Below are 15,157 nucleotides of genomic sequence, written 5' to 3' on the forward strand. Positions count from 1 at the left end.
ACCAAGCTGTGCTACCAGTAGGTGCAGACTCAACACAAAACATTCAGAAAAGGCAGACATCAGCAGCAAAGTGTGTACATGCTCCACAACCAGGGCTGTAACGTCCAATGAGGAGACCGAAGTCATGCCCTTGGCTTTTTTTGAATGTCTGGGGCCCTGAGGAGCTGTTTATTTTCTACAAAATGACACGGTGGGTCTTTAAAGGTGATCCTGATATTTTACAGTCAATATTTCTAGAAGGATTTTGTATTTTTCCACCAGAATAATGTCCCAGCTTTTAAATGAACAAAATAAAAATACAATGCACAGTTACATTCATTAAAAAAAAATTTAATTTGAAAAAAATCTTCTGGATAGTCAAATATTATGGGTGGGATTATGTTTGGGTGTTAGGACTCATGACCTCAGCATTTCTAAAGTCCTGCAATCAACTCTTTTCTTCACTCCTGCGTTATTGATAACAAATCCTTATAGTTTTTTATGTGAAATGTTTATTGGATTAGCAGTCCAGCACAGTAGTACAGTAGTTCCCTTGATGTGAAGCATGTGATGTGAGCATGCCAGTATTATACTAATATTGTACAAGCTCACTGTCATGGCGCACCGGGACGCTTGAATAGAACAGAGCCATCGTTAATGTTATAAGTGACACACCTGTGCTTTTCTGTCCACATTCAGTTAACAAGCAGTGATATTTACTGTCTGATATTCACAAAGGGAATACAAATGGAATAACCAACAGCTAAACATCAGCATCAAACTTTAATACATGTAAAAAAAAAAAAGGAACATTGCACACAAAAATACAGTCTGAGCATCAAAATAAAACATTTTTCCAACACTGCTTCATTGGTCAGTTAGCATACAGTTAATCTTAGCCTGCAGGAAGCAGTTCACACTGATAGAGATGCCTCAGTGGTGCTTCTGTCCAGTCAGTTAAGCCGAGATGGATATGTGAGTAAAACAGAACAAAGTGAGAATAAAAACATCAAATTGTTTTTTTTTTACTTGAGGAATAATGATCAAAGCTGGAATAACTGATAATTCAAATTCACTCAATCACAACTGAGTGAACCAACAGCTTGGTTTAGACTCCCCTCTTGGTGGCGCTATTGGGCCATGCACAGTGGTCCAGTCTTTTTAGTTTGTACTAAGTACAATCAAAGAAAACAAAATTAGTTTTTTACTGAGAATTTGGAAACACAGGGCCTCAATGTGAGCTGTTTTTTTTTACTGGTTTTCTGCATTTCACAACATTTTCTCTCTCCTGCCAGGACAGAAGGCAGAGTGGAGGAGTTCAGTTTGGAGCGCAGCCTCTGGACCAGCCAGTGACTCCAGTTTCATTTTTTTTATTTTGTCACTTCCTCACTTAGAAAACTTCTGCATCTCTGCAAGAAGAAAAGACAAATTGAGCTTAAGGAGAATGAAAATTAGAAAATTTGTGATGCATGTGCGTGTGTTACCTTTGTCAAGATCAATGACTTTAGGCTGAGGGTTCATGTGGACCTTCTCTTTCAGCAGGTTGTTCTTGTAGTCTACAACCACACGAGATGAAGTCAAAATACACACACACACACACACACACACACACACACACACACACACAGGAGGATGTCAAAAGCCACACTTTCTTTTCACTCACCAAATCTTCTCTCCTCCCGACTGCACACATTCACTTCAGTAACGTTCATCTCAAACTCTTCCGAGCTGCTGTGACTTCTGCTGGACCTGTCGCAGTCAGAAAGAGACACCTGAGTGTGTGTGTGTTTGAGGGTAAGACAGTGATCATGTGTGTGTTTGTGTGTTCTCGCTCACCTCATGGATGCCTGCGGATAAAACTCTGAAAACACAAGAAAAATTAGGTGAGATTCAGAAACAACCTCCAATGTAAATCACCCACAGTCAGACTGAGGTATCACAGAGTCAGACCTTTGCTTCTGTGTCTGCGTGTGATGAGGATGATGATGAGGATAATGAAGGCCAGGAGCAGGAAGGAGGTGAGGACGTAGCCCAGCGGCAGGAGAAAGTGGTGTCTCTGGTCTGGCAGAATAACATTGATGACTCGCGGTGATTCAGCCTTAGTGGTGTCTGATGAGTAGGACAAAGAGAGAACAGTCAGCATCTAGTGTTCCTCTGTTCTTCGTCTTTTCTCTCACAAACAGAACCATGTGTCACCTTGAGGTTTACAAAAGTAATAAACCAGACCGAACCTTACATTGAACAGACATGACACACCTCGTGAGAAACACAAAAACAATCCATTCAGTCCAATAATAGCTCTCACTTTCAGCATCTCTTCACTCCCTTTTTGGAGGCACTTTCTGTGGCTGTGCAGATTTTCAATGCTTTAACTTGTGTGAAACAACATCAAACATAACTCTGTCCAAAGCCTTAGTATGAGCAGTGCTAAACCTGCATTTGTTCTTTTTCATTTGGTGTATAGATTTCATTCATTCTCCCATTTAACTTTATTCGTGTAGTAGCTCCTACAGGTTTCAAATTCTTTTTCACTGTTGTAAAAAACATTTAGCCACATTAGCAGCGTGGCTATTGGGATGACAATGTCAGTCAGTGCGTCCACCACTTTGGCCCAGACTGAAATATCTCTACAACTATGAGATGGATTGCCATGAAATTTGGTGTATTTATGGTGGCCGGAGAATGAATCCTACTGACTAGCGCCACCAGCAGGCCAAAGTTTTCAATTATTCTGTGAAATATCTCCTCTGTGGATTGGCACAAACTTTGGTCCAGACATTCATGGTCCCCTGACTTTGTCTCTGGCGCCACCATGAGGTCGAGCTCTTTCAATGTATGAATAAGAGCAAAGTAGAATAATATAATAATATATAATAATCAAAGCCCACTGCTCACTTTCTTTCATTCTCTAATTTTTATTAGCATCTTTTTTTGGGCACTGAACAAAGTAAAGAACTGGACTAGTGAACTTCATTTCTGCTCAAATGACTCTTGTTTTTGTTCCCGGGGCATTTGGTGGTTTGTGTTTAATGTGTGTTTGAAGTGGCGGGCTACATCTAATGCTAGGAGACAAACATATGAGCTAAGAGATTTCGCAGAGATTTCTCTAAGCCTAACGAAAACCTTTAATCCGTGCATGAGTGTGCATCACTTGCTGTGTGTGATGCCACGTAAGCTCCAACACCTTGCAAATTGTTTTAAATGTTTGGTTGTTGTTTTTTTTTTTACATGCGATGACATTTCCTGGCTGTAAAAAAAACCTGCTGACTTTCCAGGGCAGGGAGAAATAATTATCCGGACGACATTAGCTGATATGTGCGGTTCTGCAAAGTGTTGAGCAGCAGAGGAGGAGGGAGCGCCTGGTTTCATTTAGCATTACAAAAAAAATGCAAAGCAAGAAGCAGCTGTGGACCTCAGACTCAACATATTTGAGCCAAAATGAGATCCAGACAGAAAGTCATGCTGTGATTTACTTTTCCTGGCAGTAAAACACAGAAGAGTGAGGAGAGGAAGAGGAGTGAAGAAAGGACAAGAGCGGGGTGGGACAGAGGAGGAAAGCCAAGGGAGAGGAAGGGGACAGTGAGATGTTTCTCCAGGGACTTGTCTCGCAGAATGAAGACCTCGCCCAGTGATCCCAAAGACAAACCAGCGCATACACGGCTGCTCGTCTGCAGCGTACATGAAAAAAACATGTTCATTTACATCACAAATCCTCTGATCCTTTTATTTGGTTTCAAGCCATTCTCCTGACTCGTGGCCCAGATGGGAACATATGTGTTTGTGTTTAGACTGGCTTCTCCCCCTGCCTAAACTGCACTGAGAAATAACTCTGATGGGAGGGAGGGAGAAGTGACCTACATCCCTTCTCCCTGTTTCATCAACAGACTCCCCCGTCCTTCCTCCTCTATTTGTTTATCTCCCTCTATCTTAAAGGCCTCATCCCTCTCTACGTCTACCTCTCAGTCTGTCTTTGCCTCTGTGTTGCCAGCAGCTGCACAGACAAAGCAAACTTCTTGTTCTTGTCCATAAACCATACCGAAAAGAGTTATTTCTTTATAAGGAAAGGCGAAAAGAAAGTGAGAAAAGCGATGGAACAGAGCGATTGAAAGGAATGTGATGCAAATAAACAAACCTGAGCATGTGAGATCCTCAAAGGAGGCAAGAAGGCAGGAAAGAGGGGAGAAAAAGGTGGGGTGAAGAAAGAGTGAAACTCCTCAAGAACGTCAGGAGAGAGCCAAAGTCAACAGGGCAGCAGACAGTCAGAGAGGGCAAAACAAGAGCAGATAAGAAGACGAAATACTGCAGAGGACTGCTAATGTCTGAGAGCACAGGGCAAGACATCGTGCAAACTCACTCCTGTGCTGGAGACAAACAGTTATGCATCTTGTTTCTAACCAGTAAAATTCCCATGGTGCAGTCCTACTGTATTATTACAGCTCGGGGAGTGAAGGATTAATTGTGTGGGCAGAGCTGGACTTCAGTCCAAAGACTGTATCCGAGAGATTCCACTGAAATGAGATCGGACTTGGCACGCACTCACACACACTCACACACACACACACACACACACACACACACACACACACACACACACACGCACACAGATGGACTAGGCCACAGGCATTTCTCATTTCTAAACCTCTCTCAATGATTTCCCCACATTGATACATCGGCCATTATCGGCTTTGCTTCAGTTACCTACTGGAAACACAGACACATGCACCAGAAACTGTCTCATTCTCCAAGAATTTGAGGTAGGCAGCTGGCATGCCAACATGCCAGTCCTCTCTTCTGTCTGCTCCCCTTCTTTCCTCCTATCTTTTCTTTTCCTCTCTCTAATATGCACGCAGGGAAAGAATTGTTTTAATCAGGTCAAAGCACTGGGAAATGTGAACCAAACCCACTGAGAGAGGAGAAACGAAGAGGAAGAAGCAGAAAAAAACAATGGATGATGCACTAAAGACAAAAACAATCCTTGCAAGCATACATATACAACTGCACACACACAGTTGAATGGTGCCATAATGATGAAACAGTGGAGAGCGGTGGGTTGAGAAGAAGGTGAAAAGCGATGAGGGTGAGGGAGTGCATGTGGTTTCAGGGGTCTGGCGCCAGATGAGCTGACGGTGCAAGAAAGAAATCTCTCATGAAACAAACAGAAAACTTCAGCTCCTCATGCTACTCTAATCTCTTCTTCCTCTGCTGTTAATCTGCTCTGTAGAGAGGCAGAGACCAAACACGAGAGTGAAGGAAAGAACAGATGTGTGAGTGGAGTTTTTTCCCCCCCTAATTGTACACATGATAGTTCAAATCCACTAAGTCATAAAACATCCTCTCTGCTAAGGCGCTCACACTGACAAATAACTAGAGCAGGAAGAGAGATCTGTATTTGTGTGTGTGTGTGTGTGTGTTACCTTTGTCTTCACTGGGCAGTGCTTTGGCAGGCAGGGTGGTCTGAATCACTGGTGGTTCCACGTTGAGCTGAAACTCTCTTCTCTCATGCAGACCGCAGTAATGATGGTGGAGGTGGCAGGAATACATCCCCTTGTCTGTGGGCTGTGTGTTGAATGCAGACAGTCGAACACACACACACACACACACACACACACACACACACACACACATACATGATACTGCATGAGCCTTCAGGTGAAACACTCAACTGTGATGAAAATGTAAAAAATGACTATTTTTGATTTGGTTATGGTTGATGGTTATTCTTACGATAAATGTGGACATAAAGTTTTCAAGGATGACACTGACTGTCAGAGAGCTTTGATGGGAAACGCCATATTTTTAGGGTTTTAGTTGTCCACTCTACTCTGCTGTGCATTGTTCCAGGAATATTTTTACAACAGGATATTCTTAAACAAGACCGAAAACATCACACAACAACACATTATCTATTGATAAACATATTACGTGTTCTTATTCATGTAGCAGCCTGAAAACATTCTACACAGTGCCCCACAGATAGTGGAGTAAAACAAGCCTGTATTGTTCACTTGAGAAACATACACATTTGCTTAATTTTCATGATAGATTTAAGTAATCACTATTTAACTAAATCTATAATTGGTCAAAAAACGCTAGTCTTGTTTACTTATTTGCGCAAATGGGATTAGTTGAAAACACTTTAAACTTCTGCGATAGCAGAACACTTGAGAAATGATCTATTTTGAATTGGTCTGACAGTCAGCTGAGTGTTGCCTGTAGCTGACTGGAAAACTGGCCCTGTTCCACAGTGTGGTCTTTAAGCCCCCAGAGCCCCCTGAGCCTGTATTTAACCTAAGCGTTCTGATTTATGAGCTCTATAAAAAAACACCGGGACACTTGAGATTCCTAAAATACAACTATAAACTTTTCTCTGCTTTCTATTACTACAAATGGCACAAAGGGACTGGTATTGTTTGTTATGGTACTGCTGTTGTTGTTTTTAAAAACTGATGAGATTGCTCAACGTACTGGACTGCCAACGTCACTTTTCCCAACAGAACAATAAAGCTGCATTACTAATGGAAGTTCCATGTGTTCTGCACACTGTTCATGGGTGACCCCAGTGGAAAGTGTACCTCTTGCCATAGCAGTATATTCTTTACTATGTGTACTAAACAATCAGGCTCCTGTGGTGTTTTCTGTGCAGTTACTCTCCTTTTAGACACACACACACACACACACACACACACACACCTGCAGATCAGATATGGCAAGTGAGAAGTCTCCCTCTGAGAAGGCGTGATTGCTGATGTTCATCTTCCTCTGGAGGAACAGCGGTCCGTAGCTACGCTGCTCCCCAGAGGCGTACAGGTCCACCAGCCGATCAGCGCGGTCGTGGCGGACCCCTGGGGACTGACGGTCCCAGTGGACCACCTGGAAGCCACCAAGGTTGGGAAAGAGTTCCTCTAAATTAAAAGCAAAACTAGACAGAGGTTGATTGTCTTGAAGAAAACCTACAAACAAGCTCACGCACCTGCTGGTCTTCCTCCTCGTCGCTCCAGTCTGTCCACACGTTACGCCGGTTGATGCATGGCAGCACCACGGTACTCCCGAGCAGCACCACATACACCGCCTTCTGTCCATCCCAGAAACGCTGTTCTTTACGGCCTTCATGTTAAATGTGCGAGAATAACCCCCCAAAACAAAGCGAGTCAGCTTTAAAGTGGCTGCGTGTTGAAGATGCTGATGGTGGGTGCACTGTGATACATACGCGACTTGGTGACGTTGAGCTGCACTCTGACTGTCTCGTACAGGTGGCAGTAGAGATGGTGGAGGTTACAAGAGTACAGGCCTCTGTCATTCATCGTCACGTCTGTCGTCACATGCAGAAACATACAAAATGCAAACGTTGTGATAATGTCAGGACTTAAAAGACTGTGCTTGTCAACTACAGCACTTTGTTGTAGTTTATGAGTTATAAATCATATATACTTCATGTTACTGCCAACTGTTTTCCAAAGCATGCCACACATTTTTAAATTGATCGCCTGTATGTTAGGCAGCAGTGGGATTCCATTCATTTCACTTCAGTATGAACAATCTGTCTGAAACTTTAAACTTTTGAGGTGGCTAAATACATGACAGTTTTTTTTTGCCAAAATGACATCATTGGTACGTGAAGTCAGTTGAGAGCTGGGACATTTTTTTTTTTTTTTAAAGTCCTTGTGATTGGTACAGGCAGGTGTTTGCGATGACAGCTCTGTCAGACTTTCAGTTCCTTTTTTTTTTAGGTCAGCTGTTGGAAAATAAATCAAGGCGGACAAGCAACAAGCAAGCACACATGTTAAGAAAATAGTCATCTGAATTCTTGAATGAAAACCGTGGCTGCGTTGGAGTCAACTCTCAATGCCGGTGTTGTGTGAATGTTTGTGATTCCCACTTGAATGCACCAACACAGAACAGTTTTCAAAACAGCAGGTTCGCATTAAAATCTGGTTTACCACGTCTGCTGAAACATGTCCTTTGGAAAGGCCCTCAACTAACCTTCTTTTCAACTGTATTACTGTGACCATAATGCAACTTCAACAAGCAAATAAATAAATGAAGGCAATTTTATGGTCACTGATGGATAACTGGTATGAACCAAAACTGATGATATAAAAATATGAGCAATCTGGTTCTGTTAAGGAGATCAGCTCTGAAAAGTACATAAAAGAAGAGACAGGAAACCAAACAATCAGACAAAGTAATGTCAGTTATAATGAGAGACCAATTCACCAACAGCTGCAGACATGAAAGTCAAAGACAGTGAGTGTGACCTTTGATGACCAGGGAGAAGTTTCCATCCCTGAAGGCTGTGGGGCTGAGGCCCACCCTGCCCAGGTTGTAGGAGTTGTAGATCCTCTGGTCCCCCGCAGAGAACATGTCCAGCACCCTCTCCATGGCGTAGTCTGGATGCGCCCGGTACAGGTCCCAGTGGACCACCCTCTGTCTGTCCCTCACCCTGTCCCTGGTCCACACCATGCGTCCGCTCACACACTGCAGCACCACCCTTGACCCGGCGGGGGCGCTCACATTGTAGCCTGCCACCACCACACTGCTGCTGCTGTCAGCCTGACCTGACACTGAGGCACAGAGAGGGTGTAGAGTTTACACACAGTAATACAGACATCTACTAAATCCCTGAATAGAAATACATATGAATCACGATAGACACACACAAAGAGAAACATACCTGCAGTGAAGAGGCAGGCCACAGGGACTGAAATAGAAACAGCAGGAGAGGTGAACAAGATAATCACTTAAACAGACTCTGCATGTTGTGTTGAAATGTATAACTCCTGCTGGAAGGAAAGCTCTCTAAAGTCACATTAAACTACAACTGAGGTTGGTTCAATTAATGAAATCATTCAAGGTCAATATAGTAGCAAATGAGAACAACTACATACAATTCCCTGCAGCTGTTTTTTTTTAAAAACATAAAAAAAAAACAATAGTGGAAAGTCCACTCTTTGACTAATATTCGTAATGTGCAGTTAAGTGAATGACTGTCCTACACTGACCTGATGTTTTGGACTCTGACTCAGTAAAACTCATCTGACAGGAATGCATCTGTGTGTGAGTGTGAAGCATCGAGTCTGGCTTTGATATTAGTCTGAAAATATTCAGATAAATATTTTTTTGTTTCTACATGTCAGCAAATTAACTGTCATGTTTTCTAACAAAAGCTTGGTAATTTCAGAGGCTTAAAATACGAGGCTTAATCTATTCAAAGAAAAAGAGAAAATTCAGGAAAATTAAAATTATAATCACATTTAGCAGAATACTGGTGCAGATTTTGGCCTTAATAGGCTACTTTAAAAAAGCAATAATAATGTTAAGTTATGTACGCATACTCTGCACGCACCTGTGATATATGTAAATCAATGCTGCTGCACCAACCAAACTCCAGCCTACTTACTGTGGATCAAGAGGAGAGCCTGAAAAATGATGTCCTCCCTCTCGGTCTTCATGTTGACAATGTTAATGGTTTGGAGACTGGTCAAGGCTGAACACCTGAGAGGCCCTGAGAGTAAGAAAACACTTATTGTGTATCCATCCGCAGCAGCAGGACTTGATCTGGTCAGATTTCAGACTTTGAAGAAGTACCAGGCAGCGCCACGTTAGGGCTCCCACACAGAACCAAAACAGGACCGAACTGAACTGATCCCACCCGGGAAATGAAACCCGACACCACCCGTACGTAGGTACACCCCCCTCTCCTCACAGAACCCACATCTTAACTTATAACAGTACAACATCAAGAGAGAGATCAGCGAACACAAGCTGTGGCTGTTATTAGTGTTGTAGGACAAGTGTATTTCCTCTCGCTCTCACTTGGTTATAAGGACTGAACCCACCCAAACACATTTTTTGCTTTAACTCCACAAAATAGATTTGATTAAATCGAAATATAAACAGCGATACGTCAGCACTGGTAGGAAGGACTCCTGTATTGTTCTGTGTGTTCTCTTATACCTATTTAAATACTGCACTTCATTTGTATGACAGCTGTGTTTACTAGTTACTTTTCATCCAAAACCTAGACTATGTGATAATTCTATATGCATTCTTGTAGATGACTCAACCCAATAGTCGTAATAAAATTGTCTCCACCTTGAACAGCCAGACATTAAATGCTGCTTATACAGCGCATCAATACTACTACTACTACTAATAATAATAATAATGATAATAATAATAATAGACAAGTGAAATGTATTAACATTGCACAGCTCATACATTTCCAAAGTGCTTAACAAACATTTAAACTTTAAACTTTACTTTTGATAGTAGTTTTTTGTATTTTTAAGTCACTCAAGTTGAAATTTGAACTTAACAGTACTTTTAAAATTTTAAAACTTTTTGTAAATTGGGGTATTAAGTATCTGAATACTTTTTCCACCACTGCTTGATCTCTGAATGTAACAATATTGATAGAACAGGGCATGTAACCTCTCCACATATAGGCCATTTTAAAGAGCACCATATTTACTGTTTAGCATATTTTCAGCAGCCACAGGTCTCCACTGTTACTGGTGATACTGCTCACCTTATTCAGCTCAAAGGCGACGCTCAGTGGCTGGTTTCCTGTATTACTGTATGGTTGACTAACATATGATATATGTATTTCTGAAACTTGTGTACATTATGGTCGGCGGTAGTAGGTGCAAGGGAGTTTGAGAAGTTATCGTTTCTGTAGTGTAAATGGTTTCGTGTAATGTCCCCGTATTTGAAAAATTAGTTCCCATACCGGGAGTCGAACCCGGGCCGCCTGGGTGAAAACCAGGAATCCTAACCGCTAGACCATATGGGATCTGTCTGACGTCCTGAGACCACTTGTGAACAGAAATGTGCATTTTAAATTACTGACTAAACATTAGAGGGAGCCATGTTCCCCATTGTGAATTATGCTCTTCAAAAAAAAAAAATCATGCTTGATTTTTTTGGGGGAAGCTCCTTCCACTAAAATATGACTTACTGACAATATCTATATTGCAATAACGACAATATCAAGTATATATTACTAGATCTTTTGTGTATTATCCAAGTCAGTGTTTGATCTGTAACAGTGATTTTCCTTTGTCATTATTCTAATCTGACTTGCATGACAGGGATATGTTCTTCATCTAAATGAATTCACATGAAACAGTAGTTCGAGAGACACAACAGGATAATTTATATTAAACCCCGGCTACTGTTGTTAATTGATCATATTTTTGTATGTTTATTTCATATCCGTATCAAGTTATTTTAAAGCAGAGAGTATGACTTCTCCTCGTTGCTAACAAACTGATATTTACGCTCAGGGATAGGCTCTGCACACGCGGAACCTTCGTTTCAGATTTGTTGACAACCGGCGCGTTTAGACGTTACACCCTAGACGCTTCCCCTGAAACTAGCGAACTCATTCAAGGGTTTGTGGTTGGAGGTAAATTAGTCTAACAAGTGCGTTTTTTAGAAGGATGTCGCGGAATTGTTCCTATATGTTCTCTTAAATATTATTACAATGTCCGAATATCGATGTTAGACTTTCTGTTAGCATTTTCCGTGCAGTTGTTTCAGTGGTTGGCCGCGTCAGATAGCTAGCATGCTTGCTCGATTTCGCAGCTAACCCTAGCTAGCTAATCACCCGGTTTCACGGCAAACTCGAAGAATTGTCCTCACTTTTTTATAATTACTTGAACTAATTTTTACAATCCGAGAGTCTTCCTTAAACCAACCTTCTCTTTTTGCAGGTCCTGTGTTAAACGTTAAAAGATGTTTTTGACAAGATCGGAATATGACAGGTAGGTGCAACACAAACTGCTTTGTCATTTATTGACGCTTCTCGGTGGGAATTAGCTAAACTTAAGAGAACACAATTATGTTAAGACGTGGTTTGTACAGACCATTTTTAATTCTGACTGCTCAAGGAAACCTAAACGTACTTTTGTTTCCAATCTTTGTTGGAACTTTGTAGCTGTTTGTTGCAGATAGTTAGCAAGCAGCAAGTCACTTCGCAACAAGTTAGTTTGCTTTCACTTTCGTTATGTTTTTTTTTAAAAACCTTTATTTAACCAGGAAAATCAGGATGAAAATGTGCAAGCGTGTTGTACTCAAGATAGTTTAAACACTGCATTTAAAGTGTGCTTTTTTGAAAGAGGTGACTCGAAACACAAATCCAACACAATGACAAATGCTATTTATTATATATTATTTATTATTTTCCAGCAGTGTTGAATTGGCAACCATTATTAAAAATCATCATTATTCACATCTGTCTTCTAGAGGTGTGAACACATTCTCTCCTGAGGGAAGATTGTTCCAGGTTGAATATGCCATAGAGGCTATAAAAGTGAGTATTACATGCTGTATCTCTTCACTTGACTAATAGTCTTTAATGATCTGTGTGATATTGTATTCTAAACTTGCAAACAAATGTCCACCTCAAAGCTCATGAGTCTTCTTTGGTCTGACCTTGCTTTCCCAGTTGGGCTCCACAGCCATCGGCATCCAGACGTCAGAGGGGGTGTGTCTGGCTGTGGAGAAGAGGATCACCTCTCCGCTGATGGAGCCCAACAGCATTGAAAAGATTGTGGAGATTGACAGTCACATCGGTAAGTGGAGAGACAAACTATCAGATACAGATTTACTGAACCTCAAATTTGGATGTTGACTGACGCGCTCTACGTTAACTTGAAAATGTAGTTTGTATTACAGTAGTTGAACCTACACATGTCAAAGGCATGCACAAGTTTCTCTCTAACATTACAAAGAAAAGGCCTCACCTTTGTCACGTCGTTTAATTTATAGGATGCTGTTTCTGTCATATCCCTTACATGTGACTTCAAAGTTTGATAGGGGGCAATGATTACACTCTTGTAATCTTGCATAATAGTGTTACCTCAGATATCATGGAGTGACATTTCTCCCAGTTTGGTTATGCTGATTGTTGCTACAGCTTGTGCAGGACCTGCATTTTCTTCATTTTCTTTCTTTCTACCTCAAAGGTTGTGCCATGAGTGGCTTGATAGCTGATGCCAAGACTCTAATTGACAAAGCAAGAGTGGAAACACAGGTATGAATGCTGAGCCCGCTGTAATATAAGCAGTTCACTGACCTTGTGTTTTACCTGCGGTTAACCTGTGTATATATTTCTCCTCAGAACCACTGGTTCACTTACAATGAGACAATGACAGTGGAGAGTGTGACTCAGGCTGTGTCCAACCTGGCGCTGCAGTTTGGAGAGGAGGACGCTGATCCCGGTGCCATGGTCAGTCATACTCATCTATTCAAACCTCAAGCCAATGGATTTTTTTTCAAAGGCATAATATTTGAAGGTGTTAGAGTAAACTAGCATTAACCTGTATTCTTCTCTCTCTGTTCTGTTCCTCTGTTCTGTTCTCTATACAGAGTCGACCATTCGGCGTAGCACTTCTGTTTGGGGGAGTTGATGAGAAAGGACCCCAGCTGTACGTAGAGATTACTGTTTGTGCAACTTATTTAAGCAGAAGCACGTTCACCTTTAGCTCTGACTTCACAGAGACTTCACTGTTACTTGTTGTTGTGAATGCAGGTACCACATGGACCCATCAGGAACCTTTGTGCAGTGTGATGCTCGGGCCATCGGCTCAGCGTCTGAGGGAGCACAGAGCTCTCTGCAAGAGGTCTACCACAAGGTGCCGACCATTGCGTATCTTCATTTAACAGGAATGTTAGCGAAGCAAATTGTGATGTTTATAAGCAGCTTAATTTTTTAGAATTAGTTGTCTAAAGTAAAGGAAAGACATGCAAATCACCAGGATTGAAGAGTTGTATCTTTTCTGTTTGTCCCTGTCTCCCTGGGTAACGGACAGTCTATGACATTAAAAGACGCCATTAAGTCGTCTCTCACCATCCTGAAGCAGGTGATGGAGGAGAAGCTCAACGCCACCAACATTGAGGTTCGGTCCTCATTTCTCACCCAGTTTCTGAATACTTAATTTTTGTACGGCAAGGTGTTTGTTTATGAAAATGTCCAGTGCAAACCACATCAGCTGTGTGGTTTGAAAAAAACATTGCAGTTTCAAGTTTGCACAGGACTGCCAGAGTTTAAATCCCCGTGTTTCATGCAGGCTTTCTTACTCTCCTCTTGTAGCTGGCAACAGTAGAGCCCGGGAAGACCTTCCACATGTTTTCCAAAGAGGAGCTGGAGGACGTAATCAAGGACATCTAGAGCAGAAAAGACTTGAAAGTCTTAGTTTGAGTTCTGGGCAGGAGAGGACGTGGAAGTACACCTGGGCTGAATGTCACAACCACAACTTTCCATCAGCACATTCTCCCTGCTGCGTTCAGAATTTTCTTGGATTGCTTAAGAGGTTTCTCTTTGTAATGTGCAGATTTTTACTTCTTGTCTCTCAGTATCTGTACAGTAACTCTGTACAGGGGTCTGACCAGCGCTTACAACTGAGTGGCAGGAAAACGGTAGGGGTGGGGGTGGGGGACTGGGGGGTATTTTTTTGTTACGAATCAGTACTACAATTAAACTGTTGTATTCAGAAAGTGGTCTGACTCTTATTTTTTGTGTTCTTGTTGTTTTGAGTGTGATGGTCAGAAGCTAAGTATTGTACTTCGTAAACACGTGCATCACATCACAGAGTGACAGTCATTGTTAAAAGGAAAGTTTTTGTTTGTAACAATGTGGTCTGAAAATCTGTCCACTACCAAAAAATATTTTTGTTTAATCATTGATCAGACACCAAAACTATACTACTACGTTATTGTGAAGGTTTCAGATGCTGACCATGTAATTGCGAAGTAATTATTGCATATCACCCCTGTCTTTCTCTCATTGTTTCCTGTCACTATCTAATAAAAGGCAAGAAAATGGCTCCAAATAATAATGAAGTATTTACATTCACAGTTTGCCTTTATCACCGCTGGCACTCTGGTTTCAGTCACAAGCTACCATTCTATCACAACTAGTCAGTTGATAAATTAAAGCTTTTAATTTACTATATATATTGTTCACTAGTTAATTTTTTTCCAACTCCTTTTCCTTTTTCGGCACACAATCATTTATCTATTTCCCCATTCAAAATGTCTTATTTTCCTCATCACATTTTCAATTTAATTAGAAATAAGAATGCAACCTTTTTTCTGGGTTTAACCAGCTGATTGGAGGTTAAAATTATAAAGATTAATATTTCTTACACATAACATAACACTCCATTTTTACTTA

At 41.4% G+C, this 15,157-nt stretch overlaps 2 protein-coding genes and 1 non-coding gene across 4 annotated transcripts; 1 reads left to right on the forward strand and 2 right to left on the reverse strand.

Annotated features, from left to right (window-relative positions):
- Positions 1 to 468: 468 nt before the first annotated feature.
- LOC139283098 (matrix remodeling-associated protein 8-like) lies at positions 469 to 9,493 on the reverse strand. The gene is made up of 12 exons (XM_070903052.1): positions 9,377 to 9,493; positions 8,651 to 8,677; positions 8,235 to 8,540; positions 7,187 to 7,288; positions 6,950 to 7,083; positions 6,670 to 6,849; positions 5,394 to 5,535; positions 1,930 to 2,088; positions 1,816 to 1,840; positions 1,643 to 1,728; positions 1,464 to 1,535; positions 469 to 1,388 (listed from the first exon to the last, which is right to left on the reverse strand). The coding sequence occupies exons 1-12, from the start codon at positions 9,426 to 9,428 to the stop codon at positions 1,366 to 1,368; spliced, it is 1,308 nt and encodes a 435-aa protein (XP_070759153.1). The 5' UTR covers positions 9,429 to 9,493; the 3' UTR covers positions 469 to 1,365.
- A 1,206-nt stretch (positions 9,494 to 10,699) lies between these two features.
- On the reverse strand, positions 10,700 to 10,771 carry trnae-uuc (transfer RNA glutamic acid (anticodon UUC)). The gene has a single exon. It is a non-coding gene; the product is annotated as a tRNA-Glu (tRNA).
- A 559-nt stretch (positions 10,772 to 11,330) lies between these two features.
- Positions 11,331 to 14,405, forward strand: psma5 (proteasome 20S subunit alpha 5). 2 transcript variants are annotated; one of them, XM_070902439.1, is made up of 10 exons: positions 11,331 to 11,386; positions 11,694 to 11,744; positions 12,226 to 12,292; positions 12,428 to 12,554; positions 12,948 to 13,015; positions 13,103 to 13,210; positions 13,351 to 13,409; positions 13,514 to 13,616; positions 13,794 to 13,880; positions 14,075 to 14,405. In XM_070902439.1, the coding sequence occupies exons 2-10, from the start codon at positions 11,716 to 11,718 to the stop codon at positions 14,150 to 14,152; spliced, it is 726 nt and encodes a 241-aa protein (XP_070758540.1). In that variant the 5' UTR covers positions 11,331 to 11,386; positions 11,694 to 11,715; the 3' UTR covers positions 14,153 to 14,405. The 2 variants fall into 2 exon arrangements, with proteins under 2 accessions (XP_070758540.1, XP_070758542.1); XM_070902441.1 differs by having other exon boundaries at positions 11,372 to 11,403.
- Positions 14,406 to 15,157: the final 752 nt, after the last annotated feature.

The sequence above is a fragment of the Enoplosus armatus genome, chromosome 3 (genome assembly GCF_043641665.1).
Source record: "Enoplosus armatus isolate fEnoArm2 chromosome 3, fEnoArm2.hap1, whole genome shotgun sequence".
In the NCBI taxonomy this organism is placed as follows: domain Eukaryota; kingdom Metazoa; phylum Chordata; class Actinopteri; order Centrarchiformes; family Enoplosidae; genus Enoplosus; species Enoplosus armatus.